General features: G+C 47.2%; 2 protein-coding genes across 3 annotated transcripts in view; one reads left to right on the top strand and one right to left on the bottom strand.

The window, feature by feature from the left end:
• Positions 1–23,296, top strand: part of Tg (thyroglobulin) — a 186,998-nt gene that overhangs the window by 113,317 nt on the left and 50,385 nt on the right. The window lies entirely within an intron of this gene.
• The window catches only part of Sla (Src like adaptor), a 50,639-nt gene continuing 30,340 nt past the window's right edge, over positions 2,998–23,296 (bottom strand). For both annotated transcript variants that reach the window (XM_028876009.2, XM_028876006.2), the window contains 6 exons: positions 16,253–16,352; positions 14,754–14,840; positions 12,022–12,125; positions 9,548–9,679; positions 5,740–5,887; positions 2,998–4,863 (listed from right to left, as the gene is read on the bottom strand). In XM_028876009.2, the coding sequence (XP_028731842.1) occupies positions 4,650–4,863; positions 5,740–5,887; positions 9,548–9,679; positions 12,022–12,125; positions 14,754–14,840; positions 16,253–16,352 (785 nt within the window). In that variant the 3' untranslated portion in view covers positions 2,998–4,649. The remainder of the gene's footprint in view (positions 4,864–5,739; positions 5,888–9,547; positions 9,680–12,021; positions 12,126–14,753; positions 14,841–16,252; positions 16,353–23,296) is intronic.

Below are 23,296 nucleotides of genomic sequence, written 5' to 3' on the forward strand. Positions count from 1 at the left end.
TTTTCCCCAACAAGTGTGATTCTAGTTCTGTTATGGCTAAGTACATCACTTCTTTCAGGAGTTTAATTATCTTGCCAGGTTCTTGACAGATAGCATCGCCTCTGACTTGTAGGACACAACCAACACCCAGGGCATGGTAAGAGGATGGTGACATGGTCTCACAGACTCTTGCTTGCAGCTGATGACTGTCACATAGTGGGAGGGTTCTCCTCTAGCTGGTCTCCTCTAAATTGGTCTGACTAGTCTTGAGAACAGATGTTTCTGTATGGACTTCAGAATGATTTTATTGATGTTCGTTTTAGTCTAATAATTCTCCTGGGAATTTGAGTATAATTTCATAGAATTTAATCTATTGATTTTAGGGATAAATTTGCATGATTATGATTAATAATATGTTCAGCAACAAGCTGACTCAGAAATACCCCTAGCTCTTGCCTGCTGGGTACATTGAATTTTTTATGAAGTTGCCCATAGTCTGTGAATAATGAGTGAGTATCTAGCTTATTTCTGTACTGTCTCAGATGGAGTGATACAGAGACCCAACACCAAAGCAGCTCAGAGGACAGAGCCTCTTCCCTTTTCTTCCTTCCTTCCTTCCTTCCTTTTTTCCTTCCTTCTTCCTTTTTTTCCTTCCTTCCTTCCTTCCTTCTTTCTTTCTTCCTTCCTTCTTTCTTTTTCACTTTGTAAGATAAGAAGCTAGGTGGCTGTAGTAATTTGAATTAAAATGGCCCCCATAGGCTTATGGGAAATGGCATTATTTGAAAGGATTAGGAGGTGTGGCCTTATTGGAGAAAGTATGTGACTGGAGGTAGGCTTTAGGGTTTCAGAAGCTCAAGCCAGGCTCAGTGTCTCATTCTTTCTTCCTGCTGCCTGCCAATCCAGATGCAGAACTCTCAACTCCTCTATGGCACCGTGTCTGCCTGCATGCCACCATGCTTCCTGTCATGCTGATAATGGACTAAACCTCTGAACTGTAGGCCAGCTCAATTAAATGCTATCCTTTATAAGAGTTGCTGTAGGCATGGTGTCTCTTCACATAAATTAAAACCCTCACTAAGAAGCATCTCTTTGATATTCAAGACACTAGTTTCTTATGGAGGCTTCTCTGCCATCCCAATGGCCTAATCCTCATTGGCAGGGCTGAATCTAAGCAGTGGAAGGATGTAGCTATCAGAGAATTGGAGAAGGAGGGAGGGAGGGAGGACTCTTTGGTCCATAGCTTGTGATGAAGTTCCTCAGCAGATCTTTTCTTACTCTCAAGACTCACTGGACTTGTGTTTATGCTCCGTCTTTCTTGATTGTGTTGACTTTGAATATTCATCTCACTCATTACATGTAGCATATTAAATTTCTCTGTAAAATCTGCCTGGTGAGTCAGGCAGTGGTAGTGCATGCCTTAATCCCAGCACTTGGCAGACAGAGGCAGGTGGATCTCAGTGAGTTTGAGGCCAGCCTGGTCTACAAAGTGAGTTCCAGGACAGCCAGCGCTACACAGAGAAACCCTGTCTAGAAAAAAAAAAAAAATCCACCTTGTGTCTGTTTTAAAAAGTAAATTCCTGGCATCTGCCCTTTGCTTTACTGCCCCCCGCCGCGACATCCCCCCTCCGGACTGTGTCACCTTCTCTGAGCTCTTCAGTCAGAAGCTGAGTCCATTGCTTCTCAGTCTTTATTCCCTGAGACACACTGTACTTGAAGTGATAAAATCCTCTCTTGCTATTTCATCAGCGGCACCTCGAAATTTTTGAAAAATAAAAAATGTCATTTTTCTCTAAGCACTTCCTTTCGTGCCCAGTTTCCCCCTTTACTAAAGAATTCTTTAAGAATTTAGGTTCATGGAATTTTTCTTATCCTCTGGCAAGGTGGCTTCCAGTGCCCCTTTAATGGTTGTTTAATATGTTGTAAAAAAACAGTATCATTTTCAGGGTGTAAGCCATCTGCTTTCTCCCTGGACTACTTTTCCTGTAAGTAGTATTATGTAATCAATTCTCATCTTACATTTCAATTTGCTTCAGCGTGTAGCAAAAGTTTTCCTTTTGTTCATTTCTCTCCATAGGGTGGGGGAGGGGACTTCCACACATGCACAGGGATCACCTGAGCCCTACGATAGAAAATGTCTCATAAATATACCTGCGCATTCCTCCAACGAAATCACTTCCAGACTTCCGCAACCTCCTTTCCAAGTAGAATGTGGGACTTGATGGAGTCTACCCTTTCTTGGATGCCTTCTTTATTTTTAGGCTATGCGCTCTTAGAACTGTATGTCTCATAGGCAGTATGATGCTGGAACTTCCAACATTTCACCCTCCATCCAGCATCCAGTTGATCTTTCAAAGGACCTAGTGAGCAATTATCACTCTTCTCAGCTCTGCTTTCCTCCCATACGCAGGCTAAGCTCTGTCTGTTCAGGGCCTGCAAACTCCTCACTCTGGATGATGTTTCTATTGCCACTGCCCCTCAGGCTCAGCCATGTAGCCCTTTGGTCTCTTTAAGCCTTTAAGCTGCAGACTTGTTCAAGTCTGCAGGACCTTCCCTGGTGGTCTGTTCCCTGGACTATGCAGCTATCTATTGCTCTTACCTCAGCATCCATATAAAGAGTCATGACTGCATGGACGCTGCTATGTTTGGCATAGCCCCACCACACCTTCCTCAGAAAGTGTCTCCTTTGTTAGTGGCATCTGACATCAGAGACCGCCATGGCCACAAGCCTCAGCAGTTAGGTTGAACAGGTGTCCAGATGACGTTTGTTGAAAGAAATTTTCAGAAGAGAGTAGCCCGAGCACCACAAATAATGTGAAGATAGTTATCATGGTGAATTCAAGGAATCTCTCCCTCTTGAGCACGCCTGTGTCCACTCACATGAAAGTGAGAAGGGGACCCCCAGCAAGTATCTCTTGCTGACCTTTCTGCCTGTCCTTCCAGTTGAACTCTTCTTTGAAAAGCAAAATCTGTAAACTCCAGAGAGGCATAGTCACGCTTCTCAACCCACAGGTCCTTCATCCAAGGTTAAATAAGTATGTTTTACTTTAATCAGGAATAAATACATGATTGGGCAAAGTGTAATGCTTCCCACTTAGAAATACCCCCAAGTGCTACCCAAAGTTCCGATCACATTGACCACAACAGAAAACAGCACAGAAGATAGCAGACATATCAGGAGCCAGAGATCATGGCCTCATAGCAGAAGTCAGTGACCGGGTGTGGCATTTTTTTTTCTCACACTCTGACCAGTCTCTTTGAAATGGCCTTAGGGAGAGACCTAGGAGACCATGCATGTCTCTTGAAGTAACACACCGGACATGACAATAAATGAAGTCATGCCAATGCATATGCTTTTGCCATTTGCAGGATGAGCCCAGATATATGGACTGCACAGGATGGGCGACAAAGCCCACCTGTTCTTCTCTTACTGATAATCCCTTTGATGAACAGGGAGGAATGAACCATGGCAATCCTGCCTCCCACCCCAGCAAGATGTAGCCATGAGACTGGCTGGAGGCTTCTCTTTTCTGAATGCCTTGTGAGTTTTCTCTCACCACTCACAATCACATATGGCAGCATTCAGCTTCTCCAGCCCCTCCCCCCCTTTCCAGAAAGGGACATTCTTATTACATGCAGATGCTACCCTTCTCAGAGTAAAATGTACAGGATAAATTAATTCTTTAAAGCCCATCATTCCCTTTAAAAAAAAAAATCTAACCGTACTAGTCTACTTAGTCCAACAGCCTTTGCATTCCTGACAGATCCATGGGAACAAGATCCCTTGGGTAACCCTCACTTGTCCCCAGTCCATTGTAGCTGTGAGACTTCATCCTGTTTCACATCCACTGTTATATTCTGCTGATCTGCTTGTCTCTCTGACCCTGGAGAAGCCCAGCGTTAAGGGATGCTATTCATGCTTCTTTTGTTCTCATTCGACCTCAGCACAGCGGCCTTTGCCAATAGGCATGAGGAATGGGGGTTCTAGAATAACACAGGACCCCAGGAGCTGGAGAATGCCTTTTCTGTGAGGAGGCAAGACTGTCTATCTCAGAAGTTTGCACAGTAGAGTTGCCTCCTGCCTCTCCTGATTGCCCTTCCACTGACCAACACTCTCCCACAACTTAGCATAGCCATCTACTGCTGTCCATGTGGCTTCGATGCACCTGACTGCAGAAGGTGCCATTTGGATCAGAGCTGTAAGTCCTTTTGGGTAGTGTTTAATGTCACAGGTCCTTTAGGAAGAGAGGAGACATAGCTCAAAGGTCTCACTGGGCCTTTAAAGGTTGCTCTGCTCCAGGTAGAGTCATTCTGCAAACCTAAGAAGCCGTCTTTCTCATGTTCTTTCTCAGATGGATGTTATCCACAGGGTCTCAGAGAAGGGCCATTTGGACTGTGAGCTGGAGTCAGTCTCCATACACTCTCTTTCAGGAGTGATCTGTCCTACACACACACACACTCATAACACACGGCTCTTTGAAGTACTGCCCCATTACATCATGACTCAAACATGATGTAGCTCTACAATACTGATCAGACACCAAGGAGAAGTTTCTCTGATCTCTATGTAAAGGCAGTCTCCATGTGACTTCTCTTGGTTCCTTGAAGACACAAGATGACCAGGGAGGAGAGAACTCCTCCGGCTCCTAGTCTTTTGTGTACCAGCCAGGGCATTAATCTTCAAAGTATTGGGGCTCTGAAAAGAAGGAACTCTTGCGCTTGCTGCCATTGTAGATTAGGGAGAGACTCTTCTTCTTCCGGTCGAAGGAGCTGGTGTCATCCCCTGTCAAGGACAGGTAAGACGCAATGCTTTCCCGGAGACCATAGCTGAAAAGGGATTCATCCACCCTGAGTGGGTTCTCTGCCCCCTCTGGATCTCCCTGCAATCTGAGTGAAAAGAGAGGGATGTTAGACAGAGTGGGTGATGGGGACAAAGAATGTGAAAAGGGAGAAGGGGAAAAGGGAAGCGGAGAAAGAGGAGAAGGAAGAGGAGGAGAGAGGGATGAGGAGGAGGAAGAAGGAGAGGAAGAGGGGAGAAGGTTAGTCTTTTTCTAGCTGGTTTGAATTCTGTTCCTCGCATTTGTATGCTGGAGCCACTGTTTCTTCCCATGGGAAACCTTAGTGAGTATTCTTTATTTACAAGAGATGACCATTACATTCATGTCTTGGGCCATTTTGATCTCTGATTTGCTTTAAATTAACTGACGAGATGGATGCCTAGGTTCATGCTCAATTACGGAGATACCCACTGAGAACATCCCACAGACTCACACTAAAAACACAATAGTTGTCAGTGGGATGAAAACAACAAACTAATGCAAGTATTTGTTTTTCCTTTCTGACTCTGAGACAATGAGTTGCCTTAAGATTTAGGTGGAACGTTTAAGCTTTGTAATTAGATTTTAAATATTAAATTTATATCAGGTTTATTTGTGTGTTGCTGTCTTAGATTCTAATCATCAGAAAGAGCAGGGTGGTGTGTTTCTGTGAAAAATGTGTTCTCATTGAAAATGGACTTGGGGAAAGTTGAGGCTCCAGAAAACTGTAGACACCATATGCCAAGACACCCAAGGCTGGATTCCCAGAATTCAGAGTCTGCCCTTGCTCATGGGGGTGCAGGCAGGGCCAGGAGCTTGCTCACAATTTTCTGATGCTGTGTTCACCCCCAGCTGGTGCTCCTATGTGTTCATAGAGGGCACACATGCATATGTGCAAACATTCGAGTGCACACGTGTGCACACACGCATACACACAAACACACACCTGGATGCCCTCTTCCAGTCAAAGGTCTTCTGGCGCAAGGTGACGGGTGAACCAGCAGTGGTGCAAGGTGATAGGTGAGCCGCTGAAGCAGGTGTGTTCTGTGCCAGACAGGGTGTGGTGAGTACACAGCATAGACCATCAGCCACCTCTGTGGATGGAAGTACACAACAGTCAGAGATCCAGGCGTGCCATAGACAGCGTGGAGAACAAAACAGACACCCACAACAGTATAGGCGTTACTGGCATGGGGAAACTGAGGCCAAGATGTTAAAGGGGCATGGGGTTTTGGCCAATGTTGCTATGTCCTGAAAGATAAGAACTCTAGGCTTATACTGACATGGGAAGAAAGCAGATGTGGGATCAGAGTCAACCAAACTTGGTTTTGCGTTCAAACTTTGCTCTAGTGGTGAGTTACCTCACACATCTCTGAGCCTCCCTCTCTCCAGTTGCAGACAGGAGGGAAGGAGATGACCGAGGAAAACAGCTGACAGATGCCTATTTGAGAGCAGAGGTTTCACACCAGGTGGAAGTTCATGGAACTGTCCCTGGCTGGGCCAGAGAGTGGAGCCGTGTGCAGCGCAGGCACCCCTGAACGATTTCAGAGCAGGGAGACACATGAAGTAAGGACAGGAGAAGGAAAGGGAGGAGGAAGGGAAGGAAAAGGACAGGAGAGTGGGAACGAAGGAGGAGGAGGCAGGTGGAAAAAGCAGAAAACGGTGTGACAGACACGGGAAGGGAGGGGAGAAAGCAAAAGCCAAAAGGCGCGACGGAGCAGATGGGCAACGCAAGAATAAGGAGACCCTTCTGGGCCTGCACACTCTGTAGGAACAAAACGAGAATGAGGCAAACCCACTGCTGCTCCCCTCGGCTGGTGCTCAGTGTCTGGCCTGCAGGGCTTCATGTCTCCCGGAGCAGCAGGAACTAACTCCCATAAGTTCCTAGCCTCTCTATCCCACGGCATCATGAGAAATACATATGCTGTTGTCCTAGACCCCTAGGCCTAAGGGGTCAGTGCCACCTTTCTCACGACATGGGTCCCAACCCTGCCCTCAGCCCCGAGAGACTCAGGCCTAAGACGTCAGACAGGCAGCATGTCTCTAGCAGGACCCAAGTACCTTGGCCTCAGTTCATTCATCCTGAGGCTTTCGAGAGCATCCTACATCCCGGGTGGCCTCTTTTCATCTGATCTGTGAATCTCTGGGGTGTTCTTACCCAATATAAAAGGAAACCATCTGAGGAAGCACACCAGCCTAGTAGAGAGTGGCAGCCTGCCCCTCACACACACACTCCTGGTTTCCAGGTGGGTATCATGCTAATCCAAAATGTCACCCAGAGAGACACAGGTGCCAGAAGGAAAAGCTTGATTGGATATGCATCTGAAACAGTGCCCTGTTGGGGCTGGAGATGTTCAAAGGCCACTCAGACAATGAGGGAGGACACAAGTGGACATGAAGCCTACAGATACTGCATCTCTACTGCATGGCAAGATGGACTCTGAGGGTATTCTGCTTTAGATCTACTCATACATTGTGTGGCATATGGAGTGAACAAAATCACCCAGGCAAGTGACATGAGCCAAAGGCTGAGCGGCTCTCACCCAGTTCATCTCACTGAGGCTCTGTATCAACTTCATGCAGTTAGTAGGCTACCCCATACTTGGGGTATGGAACAAAACACCACAGAAATGTAAGCAAAAGTCCTGATCTGTGGACTTGGAACCAGTGACACGTGCCAAAAGCAGTGCATGGCTTGGAATAGAAAATAGGTAACCTTGTCCTGCCTGTTGGCTGGTACACACCATCTAATTCACCCTTGTCCTAGCAACCCTGTTCTTGATCCCATCTTTCCCACCAACCCTGTTCTTGATCCCATCTTTCCCACCAAGATCTGAAAGGAGATACAGGAAGCACTCGGGTCCCCAGGCCCTCCCCAGTTGGGCAGAGGTGAGCCTCTGGCTATAGCTCTTTGGACCACATGGTGGTCAGGAGTGTATTTCAGGAAGGCACTAGTTCTGCACCAGCCTTGCTATAGTCCGGAAGCTCAGGAGGAGGAGGAGGTAGGTATGCCTCGCTCAGCAGTATGTTGTCTCCTAGGCATGAGGGCTCTAGTGGGTGGCATCAGCTTCATATTTGCTGTTGTCTATGCAAAATTTCTGGTCAGCACACTCCTCAGATGATTGTCATTAAGAGTCAAATACCACAAACAAACTTTAGGCAGAGGTAGTTGAAGTCCGGGACTCCCTTCCTCTTTCAGTTTTAACTAGCTGCTAGCTTTGAAGCCATCACAGAAGTGATACTTGTAATTGTGTTACACCTATCAGACTCTATCAGGCACAGTGCATAGGTCATTGGGTTTAGCAGTCTGCAAGAGGCTGTTCCCACCACCTTTAATGAGGGAGAGGTCAAGCCTTACCCAACATCCCTCACAACCTAGTTGGAGCACACATCTGCCTCGCCCAGCAGCCATTGCTCAATATTTGCTGTTTCTCTTAGGTCAGAGGTATTATCTATGGGCTCCTTTCTCCTTGTAATACCCTTCAACCTTAAAGGGTACTAGTAAGGTTGCCAGTGCATGGTCAAGCATCTTGAACCAGGAAAAAGGAGATATTAGCAAAGAAAACAGAAAGTCATTTTTTTTCCTTTCTCCAGTTGGGCAGAGGAACAGAGGAGGAAGGGGCTGAATGAAAGCAGTTGCCATTCTGTAGGTGCTCACAGCCAGGTGCAGGCTCTCAGTTCAGCACTTTGCACATTCCAGCAATTCTCACCATGCCCGTGACAGGTAGGAACAATTAGCATCCTCTTTGCACAGGAAGAAAGTGAGACAGGAAGAGTCACACAGCCCCAGGTGCACAACTGCCATCCAGCAGGCATGGTATATAGAACACAGGGTCAGATTCTGTCTTTGGAAACCTAGCCAAGTGCTAATCCCTCCTGCTCCACAGAGCATAATCCTAACAACAAGGCTGGTATTGAGGGCTTTTCAATCTAGCTCATAGCTCTCAGTGACTGCACTCTATTCCTGTAAGCCATGCACTGCTCTGGCATCTTGGGGATCCTCCCCATCTCAGTCAGCCTAGAAGACATATTTCTCTTCTGGGTGCTTGTTGTCGAACATAGACAAGACCATAGTTAACTGTTTGGAGAGCTAGGGAGAGAAAGATTGTGACGTGCTGTGGGGCTGGGAAATGGCTGATTGTTATACTGATATAGCTTCCTAGAGAAGTGGGGAGTGGTTGGCCTTGAATGGTGAAGAAGTTTTGATGAGCAGCAAAGAGAAAGGGCTAGCATTTCCGAACAATGCTCCAGAGGCACCTTAACGAAGCGGTTCTCAATCTATGGGTTGCGACCCATTTGGGGTCGACTATCAGATATCTTGCACAGCAGATATTTACATTATGATTCATAATAGTAGCAAAACTACAGTTATGAAGTAGCAATGGAATAATTTTGTGGTTGGGAGTCAGCACAACATGAGGAACTATATTAAAGGGTCCCAACATTAGGAAGGTTGAGAACCATTGCCCTAAGGAGACAAACACTTTAAAGAGAGGCTAAGTGTCTACCATATGCGGTTGTGGTTGTGAATACAGGGCATCCTGGTGTGTTTTGTTTATGTGGAGAGGACATTCTGCTATCCAGGCAGCATGCACAGATGGTCTTATTTGACCCGAGGCAACGAACCAGCATATGAAGAAGATAGCATTCGTAGGAGATAATCGCTGGCTTTTTTCAGTGACCAGCCCCACCTACCAAACACTGCCATGCACCAGCACACAGGGCTCACCCCACTGATCCTGGCTTCTGCTTACCAGAATAATGAGTCACCAGGTCCTCTAGGCACTGGAAGGTGAGCCTTGGTGAGATGTAGTACCAGTTGTTGGGCAGGCGGAAGATGCGGTAATGCTTCACCTGTCTGTGTCTCACCGACAGTGAGTAGAAACCTAAAAGGAGAGAGAAGGGGTCAGGGGGAGCCATAGCATCCCACATAAAGATGCCGGCCTACCTAATCCAGGCAAAGAGATGCCCCCTTGGAGTTCTGTGTGTGGCACCTGTCAGCAGCCTCACCCCATTTTTAGGTTAGTTCATTGTAGAGCTTTACGTGTGACTTGATCAGCCCTGAAGGAATGGATAGTGGCCTTTCCTCTTGCCCTTTTGGAGGTAAACTCTGTCATCTCCTGCGTTTGATTAGAGCAGATAAAGTCTCTGTGGCCCTTGAGTCCTTCCCAGTTGTGAGCTGAGATGTTTTAACTGGTCCCTTCCAGCCCCTGTATCCCTAATGTCCCCACACTGTATGCTAAGAAAGGGATCCCATAGTTCTGCCCTTCATGCTCCCTGCTCCTTAATTTAAGCGAGATTTTCTTAGAAAGTTGGAGCAAGTGTCAGTTGGCATGTGTTCTGGGTCATTGAGAAATCTATAAAAGACATGGTTTCTCCTTCTGCATCATCAGTGAGAGAGAACGCCCTGGCAGGTACCATCACCTCTTGTAGCCTTGGTGTCCCCAAGTGCAAAGTAAGACCCTTGGGCTTAAGTCATGTTTGAGCCCCTCCCTCCCCTGACTCCACCCTTTGACTTTCCTGAAGTGGCTCACTCTGGAGGCAGTAAGAGGGGAAGGTGCTGCCCTCACTCAGTCTGCGCTGCCAGTAAAGGCCTGGGAAGACTGTCCCTGAATATTGTATAGTGGGTGACATGGGGGCTCTGGACCATGAGTGATGTGTCCAGAGTCACCTCACTGGAGATGGCATCCCTGGATGCAGGCCTCAGCCTCAGCCCCCTGACCACCAGGAGGGGCATGTGTATCTAGTTCCACTTGATTCCTGGTTTTGAAATCACCTACTATGTGACTTCCAGCCATGTTGACAGGAACTAGAAGTGTAGCAAGCAGGTCTGCATTGGCAAGCAGAAAATCATCAGAACTGTGACTACCCAATGGAGGGGTCTGCTATCTGGCTCCATCCTCTGCTAGTCTGCCTGAAGACTGAGGTTAGCATGACTTGGGGGTGAGCTGTGATGCCCTGGGTCTTCCATCCCTGTGGTCATGTTAACCTTGGAGGCTTTGAATGCTCTGTGTGTGGAAACCCTTGAGACCTACATATGGCTTCTGTCTCTGTATTCCTCTTGGATACGTAGATTTTGGAGAGAAAGTTGCTCTGGGACATCTATGGTTACAAATTACAGTCCCTGCTTCCCCAGAGCTGAGTGACATTCTCTAGCATCAAGTGGCTCCTAGTCCTTAATAGGGCCTGGGAAAAAAAAAAAAAAACACCTCATAGATACCATGGTTTCTCTCCTGTGAGTGAAAAACAGGCTGAGAACTTGAAAACTTTGCTTTTCTCTGTTTAAAAAGGCCACAACCCTAGACAAAGAACTACAGGCCACTAAGGAGTGCTATGAGAAGGGGAAATAGTCCTTCCCAGGGAGAAGCACAGCAATTGGTTATCAATACCCAATGGTCAGCCTTGAAAACATACATACAAGTAACATTATACAGACTGAGCAGGGTTTACTTAGGTGTTTAGGAATATTTATATGCACACACATATGTATCTACATGATAATTATAGAAAAGAGACCATGAATTTGAAAGAGAATAAGTGTGTATGGGGGTGTGATACATGTGAAGGTTTGGAGGGAAAAAAGGGAAGAGGAAATTACGCAATTACATTATAATCTACAAAGAAGAAGAAACTAAAAAATATTTCAGATTGCAAAAAAATAAAAAGGGAAAAGAGAAACATCAGTACTGACACTACCCTTGGGCCCCTGCTTGGTGCGTGACAAGGGCTTGGCTGTTTCTCTTTTTACTGACACAGGAAATCAGAATGATAATGATCTCTGTGAGTTTACAAGCTCACACCTGCTTGCCCTTATTCTCTGAGATGCCCCATTTTATCCCAGCACAGAGGTAACTGCCGCTGAGGGCCTGTGCACAGCGAGAACACCATGTACACTCCGCTCGACTCTCACCATGACTTCACAGATGGCACAGAGTTCAGAGAAGCAAACAGTCGGGCCAGGAACAGAGCTGGGGAGCACAGGCCAGGCCCAGACTGATGCCCCTAGTCTGTATGTCAACACCCAGCCCAGGTCTGCCATTCACATGTTCTTGGTTGATGGAACTGTGGCCTGCCCTATCCCTAGCCCTGCTCTCATGGTGGGTGTGCCACCAGGGAGCTGACCATAGAACTGGGTCTGTTTATGCGTGAGAAGGAGAACAGATCCATAGCAAGGCAGCCACCCCAGAGATAATGTGCTGTGTGGCCACCCGAAAGAAAAATGGCTCACCTTTCTTTGTTTCACTCTCTCGGATCATGAAGGAACCAATCTTTGTGTCTGGCAATTGCAGGAGCTCCTCGGCCTTGTCCCTGCCCAGTCCTTCAAACAGCCAGCTAAGGGTGAAGAGGACAGCCTTAAGTGGCCACAAGAAATCAAGAAAGGCTAACACAAGAGTAAACACAAAGTGGAAGGCTAGTTACCAGAAAGCTGCCAAAATTCCACAGATGAGGAAAACCAACTATTCATCCATCCATCCATCCATCCATCCCATCCATCCATCCATCCATCCATTCATTCACTCACCCATTCTGCAATCTTTCAAATGAAGTGCTCTGAGTAGCTGCTTGTACCTAGTGTTAGGTAAGGAATGACTAGGAATATAAACTATATATGATATTGCTTGGCCTGTTTCTCAGCCCTGACTAGGGCTGGCCTTGACCTTGTTATATCCTATTTGTACACTGTGTGGCCCTACCCTGTGCCAGACACTTCTGTGCATCCTCTAAACCGTGCCAAAGCAACACTCCCAGCATTATACTGTCCTGTTCCTTTTTGGTGACTAGGGCATTGTACTCGGGCAGGTTTAGGAATGACAAAGTGGACATGGGGAAGGAGAGAGGTGTGGTGTGTTCCTGTTGCTGAGCGAGTGGCACTGCCTCCTGCTGCTGCTCGTCACGTTTAAGCATAATGGCCACTGCGTGTTTGTATGGTTCTTACTGTTTCCACGACAGTGGCCCAGTAGCCGCAGAAGGGCTGCTTCCTTCCCCAGGGCAGCGACATACAGGGTGCTCAAAGAAGAACGCTCTGGACCAGAGCAAGCTGTGTCCAAATTCAGTGGCCTCTTCTTACTTTTCATACTGGGCTTGGACAGCTTTCTGCTGAGGGGGAAATGTGTTGTTGGTAGGTGGTCAGCCTACCCCTCACTTTAACAGGGGCACTGTATTTTAGAGAAAGGCTACTGGCTGCTAATCCCCAGGTCTAACTCAGGCTGTGAAGAACAGAGCAACGTTTCAGTCTGCTGCTGCATGATTCACCAAGGCACACCCAGGCTGGGGTTGAAGCAGCCAGGCTGAGCACCCCTGAGCACTGGGTTCCGGGGCACCACAGATACAGAAATGGTTCCATTTACCTGTGGGCTCAGCACCATTCATCACTGTCCTTGTTAGAACCATAGTTCCTTGTAGTTTTAAATTTTCTAGCTATTACAGAGCGCAACAAAACACACCATGTATTAGTTTCAACGTATATGACAAATACTTATACAATCAAGCTCTTCTCAAACCCTACTTACAACTATGAAAATAAACAGCAACAGCCATATAGGGATATGAATTATTTTAATATATTGCTAGTGTAGTAAAACTATAAAGGCTAACCCCTACCCACCTTAAATCTCCTAAACAGGCAAGACGTCCCCCTCTGGCACAAAAGAGGAGTCTGAGGACCAGATTGATTAAATAATTTATCCATGTTATCATCACCAGTTGAGAGAGTGAAATTGTGCCTTCTGAGGGGCTACACAACCCCTTAGCCATCCTACTGCACTTGTTTGCTTCCAGTTCTATGCTTTGGGAAATGCTATCACATCTATTAGGTGGGCGGCCTGGTAAGACCAGGATTATGTTAGTCATCTAAATTCTCACCACCTCAGCTCCTACAACTGCCCTGTGTCTTCAATAGGTAGGAGTATGTCAGTGTGTACTCTCTGGGAATGAGCAATCATATCAGAGCCCCTGGATTATGAGCGATGTCTAACTCCAGTCTCTTTTGGACATGAGTACCATAGGAACCACCTCTGTTCACCCTCCCCACTTTGAGCACAAATGATTAAGATCCCCAACAGTGGAATCAAGAGCTTGCACATCACCTTCCCAGGGGAGGCCTGTGGCATCTGTCAGGTTCTTGACCACTTGAACAGTGGCATCGGCTTGCCTCCTGCTTCCTCTCTGCTCTGCATGTTTAGGCTGAGGTTGGGCCTTGGTAGCTTGACAGAGGAGGAGCTTGTGGTTTGGCAAGGCAAAGACACATTCCTAAGACCCTTCCATGGAAGAAGGGGAGCCTGGGTGTGAGTTTGGCAGAGGCCAAAGCCCACGGAAGCCTCCCGGAGGCTGTGAGGCCTCTGCCTGGCTGCAGGAGCAAACATGTCTGCTTCCATCCTACAAAGCCCAGTGGACTGGCTGCGCCCTGTCTGTGGCTGCCTTTAGTCAGGAATCACAGCCAATATTTACAGAAGTGTGCTCCCTGTGCTGCCTAGCACCCACCTCATTCTTCTGAGAACCCCCGCTTCAGCGGTGTGACTCTGTATTATCACCCCCATGACCCTACACTGTGATCTCTACCGAACAACTGAGGATACACACAGAGCTAAGAAGCTTGTCCATAATCTAATGGTCTGGAAGTGACAGAGGCAAGATTCAAACCCAGAGACTGACTTCTAGTCACTGAACCAAGGTGCTTCCTATACACAGTGCTGGAGCACTCGGTATGAGATAGGAACACTACATCCGAGCAAGAAGGTCCAACTCGCTTCATTTCACTGCTCAGGAGTCAACCCAGAAAGTGGGAAGGATTAGCCCTGAGCCGGGGTGTAAGCAGTGCCATCTTTCCACTATACCATGCTAGAGCCCCTCTTTACCACATGAGTTCACACACACACACACACACATACACACACACACACACACACACACACACACACACACACACCATGACTGAACGATGCTGTTCAGAAGTGTACTTACCCATGGTACACTCTGGCCACGCACATTCCTGGAATGTAACTTTCCCGGCCAGTGCTGAGAGAAATGGCCTTCCACCAGCCCCCTTCGCTGTCAGGACGAAGCAGAGAGGGGAATGTGCTCGGGTAAATGGCAAAACCAAAGAAATATGGTCATCAAACTCTCCCACGGCAGTGTGGGACGTTCCTCTTTCAAAATCTGTCATTGCCGCTCGGGCCTGCCTGTCTCCAGTTAACAATTTAGGTTTCTTGTATGCTTGTATGTGTGTACCTATGTGTGTCAGGGTATGTTGTGTGTGTCATAGGTGTGCATGTGGAGGTCAGAAGTGAACCTTGAATGTCATTTCTAGGAATACTGTTCACCTTTTTTTTTAATTTTCAATTTATTGTATGATGTATTTCTCTGCGTGTGCGTGCGTGCGTGCGTGCGTGCGTGTGTGTGTGTGTGTGTGTGTGTGTGTGTGTGTGTGTGAATGATGTGGGGGATGGGGACATATGCTTACCACAACATGCATGTGGAAATCAGAGGACAACTCTGTGCAGTTATTTCTCTCTCCTTTCACCTGTATAAGGGGCTAAGGGATCTAACTGATCACCAGGCTTGGCAGCGTGCACCTTTACATTTTGAGCTGTCTTGCTGGCCCCAACCTTGTTCTTAGGGACAGGGTCTCTTTCTCTCACTATCTTGGAAGTTGCTAAGTAGGGCTGAGCTGGCTGGCAAAGCCTGTCTTTTTCTTCTCCGTACTGAAATTACAGGTGTGTGTGCTCAAGCCCAGCTTTTTCACTTGGGTTCTAAGACGTTGACCCCGGGTCCTCATACTTCCACAGCAAGCATTTTACCAATGGAGCCATCTCCCCAGCCTAAACGTTTAGTTTTTTTAAAGCCCGTATATATAGCCAGCAGACATCGCTCACTGAAAGCCAGCCTGGGGAACCTGCTCACATGCTGACGATAGTCCCACCCCTGGGGGACCGACAGTTCATTTCCTCAGCTGACATGCACGATTGAAGAGTTTCAAAAACAAAAGCTTCCTGTGCTGGTTTATCCTCTCAAGTAGAACCAAACATCCGTTTGAACATCTCGATCAACAAGACTCTAAACCGAAGGACTATCCGTGCTACAGGCTGTTCGGAATCATACTTCAAGATGCTGGCAGGAACGAAGGTGGTGTTGTTATCGCCTACAGTGTTTTAGGACCCTGTTTCTCCTTCCCAGCATGCCCTAGTGAATAACATCATCCTGCATATGATGAGCTCAGTGGGGGAAGCAGGATTTGTCATAAAGGGGCTCAAATGTTAAGGAGTTTAGATTTATTTGGCAAAGAGTGAAGAGCCAGTGGAGGATTTAAAGACCCGGGAGTACTTAAAAGGCGGGTCACAGCAGGGGCCAAATTTCCGAACTCACAGCAGGACCAGGACCCATGTAGAACTGGACAACTGACCGTGTCTGAAAATCTGATGGGGTTAGTTGGTGGATATACATGTTTCGAGAGGCTCACTCACTCAGAAATCACGCGCAGTTTCTCTCCTCTCCGGAATATCGGGGGGCTGATGTCAGGAGATGGGTAGTCATTCAGCACAGCCAGGAAGTCGCTCTCAAGTCCTGGGAAGCAAAGTGGAAGGTTTTGACTGACCAGGCACAGGAGGCAATTGGGAATAAGGAGAGACGAAGTTGCTGGGGGCTGGGGGTTCACCTTGGAGCAGTGGTTCTCAACCTGTGGGTCACAACCCATTTGGTTGTGTATCCTGTGTATCAGATATTTACATTACAATTCATAGCAGTAGCAAAATTACAGTTATGCAGTAGCAATGAAATAATTTTATGGTTGGGGGTCACCACAGCATAAGGAACTGTATTAAATTGGTCTCAGCATTAGGAAGGTTGAGAACCACTCCTATGGAACCTCTCAGCTTGTGCTTATGAAACTTCAGGCCACTTCTCCATGGAGATGGCCTTAAGACAGACCTTTAGGCCTCTGACAGCTACAGAACATGCTCTTAGTACAGGCCCATCATGGCCACCGTATTCCCATCTGAAAAACTGGGTCCAGAGACCTAGAAGCCAGAGTCACACCACTTGGCTTTATTTCAGGATCTGCTCTGTGGTGTCTATAAGCCTCAGTGTTTCCATCTTGAAAATGGGATGACAGATGAAAGAATGCCTACCCCAGAAGGCTATGAAAAGACTCTTTCTTGGAGGGATTCACATGGCCCTACTACAACTTGAGGCAGTTAATGGGTTGCTCTGGAGAGGGAGTCGTTTCCCTCAGTAGTGTGGCCATTGAGAAGTTGCCCAAACTCCTGCAAATATTCCCCCATCTGTGCTCACACACGCGATCCTACTTAAACTAGGTGAGCCATAATAAACAAACAAATAAGAGAGGACCTAGTTGGAAAAGTGTCCAACAGGAAGAGGCACAAGACAGAAATAGGGGCGAATCTGATCAAAATACACCACATACATGTATAATTGTGATAAAAAGAAAATCCCTAGTACTGTATTTTCAATACCCTCCCTAGGGCCCTGTGGTCCCATATCTGTGGTACTTGTGGAAGAGGGTTGGGCTAATCGATTGAGAGTCTCCTCCGGGCCACGAGGCTCAGGCTCTGTGGTTTAAAAGCCCCTTTATCTTGGAGTGGATGGGCACTATGTCAGCAGGGATTTTAAGTAGCATGGTAATGGTGGATGAAACGTGAGTACATTCTGTTATAGGTACATTACAATTTCAATTCCATAACTTGACATCTGAGAGTCAGCATGACCTAAATTCTGTTTCCCCCTAATAAGAGCTCCACGTATGTATGAAATTTTAATGACGTTTTGCAAAGGGAAGTGTATATGCTTTTTGGTTCATGTGAGTCCAACTAGACACAGAGACGCAGTGATAAGATGCCAATCTTCTTCCTGATGCTAAGCAACGTTTGCCTCCATCCTTAGTGATTTTCCGTAACTCATATATGTTGAAGCAGGTTAGGGTTGGGTTCCTTCCAGGGAAACAGCACACTTACAAAGCAGCAAACATAGTTATCACTGTCCCTGCTAGCTGGGTATCAGAACCCACACTTCTGGGTTACATCTTATACTTGTTCATTTAGTGGCTCTTCATTGACCCTAATCCTGAGCCAGCCTTTTCCTGCTTGATAAGAGGCCACATTCTAGATCCCAGGATCACATGAGCCATTACTTGTGTGTGACCTCAGAAAGTTCAGTAGAATCTCAGCTGTGAAGGCTGGGTCCCTAGCAAGCCCCTTTCGATGATGTACTGACACTCCGGCTCTGAGCTCTCACAGTCTGGAGGTCCTACAGGCCAACTTTTAAATCTCTTATGCAGACTGAGCCAAACAGAGATCGATCCCTGACGCCGAGGGAGTGAGATGAATGAAGCTTCCAGGAAAGGGACTAACTGCCAGTTGGTGAATGAATCAGAAATCAGTTATCGTGGTGGAATAGTACACGTAGATGTTGTTCATGAGGGGAAACTGAGTCATGGGCAAAAAAACTATATAAAAAGTTTGTGAGAGGAAACTAAAAGTGAGCACCCCAATGAGTCACTGGAGAGGGGTAAGGGCTCCCAAGGAATATCTCTGTCAGACCTGAAAGGTTGGCTCAGTGAGATTGCCAGCCTGAGCCTGTAGATGAATGACCTCCACATTCTGCCTTAACACATTTTCAAAATGAGGTTCTTCTCTTTGTGACCTAGATACCACCCCTAGAAATTAGAAGCAGCACTTAAGCTGGATTGGGTTTGAAAACAGAGGTCCTGAATCCTGAACAGGGGCAGAGCCAGCCTCTGGGGCATGAAGCTGGTGCAGACTTGGAGATTACTTATAACTAAAACGAAGTGCAAGTGCAGGGGAGGCCCAGGTCAACAGGGAAGACTGCGCAGTGGGAGGAGGGGAGTGGGTAGGAGAAATCTTCTGAGAGTCTGCCTAGCTGTCAGGCCTAGCTATGTACCTGACGGCATGCCCCCTTTCATGCCCGCCCCCACCAAGGGTTTCCTATTCTGTAACCATGATGGACCGAAAATTCTCTTGAGGTAGACACACATTTTCCGGGCCTGATGCACCCTAATATGAGACAGCCACTTATTCACTTGGCTGCCTCAGCTGGGGGTGACAGGCCTTTCTCAGGATTTCCTTGTTTCTCAGACACCATAGCGTCTCCAGATGCTGCTGTCCCTCTGCCCAGTCCCACTGGCTCTCTCCTCACTTCTACCACCGCCCCCCCTTCAGCAACTCCAGCCAGTAGAAGAGGATGATGCTCTGCCATCGTTTACCTGAGGTTCTACTTGGAAGCAATGTGTCCAAGTTGCCCTAGTACATGTATGTGACTGTCAGAGGGATACTCTTCCATGGCTGTGAGCTCAGAGAGGACCAAGCACTTGAGAATTTAGTGTCATCCAGCCTTGGGTCCAGCCTGGAGCCTGCCACTTCAAGAATCCTACAGACATGTGTGTGGAGAACAAGGAGCAGAGCTTCTTTTATGGGTCCTCTGTGCCACGTCCCCAGAGGAGTCTGAGCAGAGAAGTCCTGATTGGTTTGCCCACTTATGAAAAACAGGGTTGAAATGACTCCTCGAATACGTCATCTATGACAAGAATAGAACCTTGACATAGAGCCTGTGCCCACCAAGGTGTTTGTGGTTTGACGCGGTCGCACTGCACACTCAAGGTTAAAACTGGGAAGCCTTACAAAGCCATCTTTTATAACATCAGAAACAAAGCGGAACAGAAATAGAGAGAACACAAAAGCCCATAGTGAATGTAAGAGCTGCAGTGAAAAAGGGGGAGGGGCTTGTGGCGTTGCAGTTGCAGGGTGTCAAAGGCAGATTCTTGTGGAGTTTCCTTAACAGCAATGTTTTCACAGTAGTGACAGTGAACTGTCACCAAGACAGCCTTGCACTTGGGCCTCTGCCTAAGGGTTCTTGCAAGAATGTCATCAGTGCCCCCATGCCCTTGTCCCCAGAGACAGAACACCAAGAGACAAACCACTAGAAGTCACACAACCTGACATAAGCCTCCAGGGACAACAGCCTGGCCACTGTGAGCAAATTTGATTGCAGGGTCCCCTGTCCTCCCTGAGCTCAGTCCCTACAGAGAAATAAATATGAATGGTAGGGTATGTGTTTTCTCTTCAACACATCTTCAAGTGTGCTCAGAGCCCTGGCTTTCTGGAAAGTCGAATACTTATTACTTTTTTTTTTTTTTTAAAAAAAAAAAGGACTAAATTTTCATGTTGACAAACCACTGCAGACATTCTGACCTAAGGTTAATCTACCTGATTAGGCAGACATACACATGTCGCATCTAGTCTTCTGGAAACAAAATAGGAGGATGCTATAAATTCATTAGGACTTCACCTTATGTACAAAGTGGACTTTGGTTCCTTTTCCAGAGAGCCGAACATTTAGATCCAACCAGATAGAGAGTGGGGTAGAAGGAGAAGGTTAAGGAAGGAGGGACATGATCAAGGTTCAGACTCACAGAACAAATGTGTGCTGGCCATGAGAAGCCCAGAGCGTTTGAAATCAGCTGGACTGACCCCCATGCCACCACTCAGAGCTCTGGAATTTGAAGGAAGACTTTTTAACAAATCAGAGCTTAACTTGTTCCCATATAAAAATAGGAACTATCAGAATCTGCCTTGTGGTGGATTATGCAAATCCGGTCACAGTGACTCACAGGTCATTCCCATCCAGGACAAGCACATTCTTTCACAATCAAGACCAGTTCCAGCCAGATCATCTCAGGGCTAATGTTACCCAGGAATGGCAATGCGAGCATGTCCTACACCTTTGGTTCATCTAAACACAAACTCCACTTGGTAAGAGGGAAAAGGACATTCGGAATACCAAATACTTGCTCATACCTGGGGAGTGAGTAGCAGTGGGGAAGAGAATATACCAATATATCATATAAGGAAGGGAACCGGAGTAGAAAGGAGTCCAGACAGAGCTTACTGGACATACACCTTACCTAGTCCATAAAGAACAGGCCTTTGAGGCATAATTATTCTTTAACGTGTTTCGACCAGCTTCTTTTCTAATGCTAGCACTAGCTCAGTAGCCCCATTGGCGGCTGCAGTCAACACTTCGGCCATCCCTTCCTTCTTGTGTTCTACCCAACCTCATGGGGCACCTGTTCTTATTTGGAGGATGAGGAAGGCAAAGCTGGAGAGAATTAGTGGCATGTCCAGGGAACAGCATAAGACTGCAGGTCTATAATTACTGCATATAGCTCTCCATGCACCTTGTGTCCAGGATCTTCTCAGTCAGTACTCCATTGTCCACAGATAAAGCCCAGATCCAAGGGAGCCTTCCGAGCTGGTACAGGCAGCCCATATGGCTAGTGGGTGCAGGGCTAAGGGACTAAATTATTTCAGCTTCTGCTTTCACACACTCTTGAGTCATCTCCAAACTCAGTGGCTCCTGCAAGGTCACCATTAGGCCTGACTTTCAGTAACTTTGTCAGGAAGTAACACATGACCAGTGCCGATCAGATGGCGCTGTACATCGGCGTGGAGGAAGGCCTACCAAATTCTGCTAATGGATGTAAGCCAGGTCTGTGGGGCCTACTATCTACAGCTGTGGATTTCACAGGTTACTGACTTGTATTTTATGACATTCATGAAGTGTAAAGTGACTCAAAAGTTAAATCCACTTCCTCCTAAAGCCATCCCATGTTCCAGAGTGGGTTAGCGATGTAGAAATGAAGACCTAGACTAAGACCTGACTGTTTCTTTGTTTATGGGACCTCTCACAATGCCACAAGAGTGTCTGTATCATTGAATCTGATGGCCTAGCATAGTTCCTCACTCTAGGCACATCCTCTCTCAGAGCACAGGCTTCCCTGGAATATGATGGACAAATAATAAGAGGGACACTGGACACTACTCTCAGGCCATCCGGTGGTTTAACCTCACTCATTCCCGATGATCTGGAGGGTTTTAGGAGACTCACTTAACCTTCCTGGCCTCAGTTTCCTCAACTGCAAATTGAAGGGGATGAGAGCAATGATGTGGTTGGGCTGTTATAAGAATTAAGGGTCACTCTGAAGGAATTTACATGGGGTATGTTATTGTGGTGGGAGATGCGCGCACACGTGTGTGTGTGTGTGTGTGTGTGTGTGTGTGTGTGTGTGTGCGCACGCGCACGCAATGGCTCCTGTTGTAAGCACAAAGCTCTTAGAACTGTGTGTGGCACACCTCGGGCACCAAACCACACATGATTATTCCTGTCATAAAAATGAGAGCCGAGAGACGCCATGATGAGCTAGCTGGTCAATCACCCTTTGATGTGTATTAGGTGCAGAGTCAGGACTGTTCTGGGATCTGCCAGCCTTAGGGGCTTAAAACCTACCAGGGCCTGGTAGGAAATACAGCTTGCTGTTTCTATCCACCTTCTACCCGCCATCATAGTTTTGCTGGGTCTTGAGATTTCTCTGTTTCCTTCTTCCCTTTGCCTAGATCAGCTCCTTTTTACATGAGTTATCAGCAATGTAAATGCATGTGGGATGGGTTCTGAGCACAGCTGGTTTGCATGGTCAACTCTGGCATGAGATGTCACTGTAGGTCACAGTGATGTGGAGGGAAGACCCAGAGGGGGAGGGGCTCATCACAGCAGAGTAACTAAGTTGTCTTTATCAGGGAGAAATATGTATTTCCCCAACATCCTGGGAGCCCCCACCCCGGTTTTAATTAACTCTGTGCTGCATGAGTGTGGCCCAGGGGAGGTGTCTGAAGTTTGCATGGGCTGGAAAATTTCACTATTTGCAGTTCTGTGAGAAAGTTCCCAGGGTTTCCAGTTCCACTGCTTTTACACTTGAGAGATGTTCACACTTGAGGAAGGCTCACCCTTGAGGGATGTTCACACTTGAGGGGAGCTCACATTTGAGGGATGGCCGCCTAAATGCAGCCTACTGAGGAAGTTGACCTCAAGTGGGGCTTAAAGTATCGCCACTCTCACTACCAGCTCACAGCTCTTTGCTCTACTATGGTGGTAAGGGCTCATGGCAAAGTCCCTGATGGAAGACCTTGGGGGACTTCCCCAAGGTCACACAGCTTCTAAAGGACAGCGCTTGGGACTCCATGGGGGTCTTTTTCCTCTGAAGTGTGCATTATTCCTACCAAATCTGACCATCTCTTTATGACATTAGTCCTTAGGAATCACACTCATGAAGAATGTTCTAGAAAGCTTAGTTGAGAGGAAAACAGACCATAAAGCCATATGCCCAGGCCTTCAGTGTCCTGGCATGTTGAAAGAAGGAGCTTCCAAAGGCCATGAGAATTCTTTTGCCTTGAGCTCCCTAGGGCAGGACCAAGGGCTTTCCTGTCCTGAGTTCTTTGTCACCCAGGCCACGAGAGGAAGCTATAGCCACAGGCTGGCCTGAAGCACCAGCAATTCAGGCCCTGCCTGATGGGAGCCTATAAGAACAGCAGCAACCTGGCACCTTCTCCCTTATTCAAATGGGTATGTGAAGAAAGAGGAAATCAAGTCAGGCCTACCAAGACAGGAAGCTTTTCAGGGTGGGGCAGTAAAGCAGCCTATCA

Source organism: Peromyscus leucopus, chromosome 20 (genome assembly GCF_004664715.2).
Source record: "Peromyscus leucopus breed LL Stock chromosome 20, UCI_PerLeu_2.1, whole genome shotgun sequence".
NCBI classification, from domain to species: domain Eukaryota; kingdom Metazoa; phylum Chordata; class Mammalia; order Rodentia; family Cricetidae; genus Peromyscus; species Peromyscus leucopus.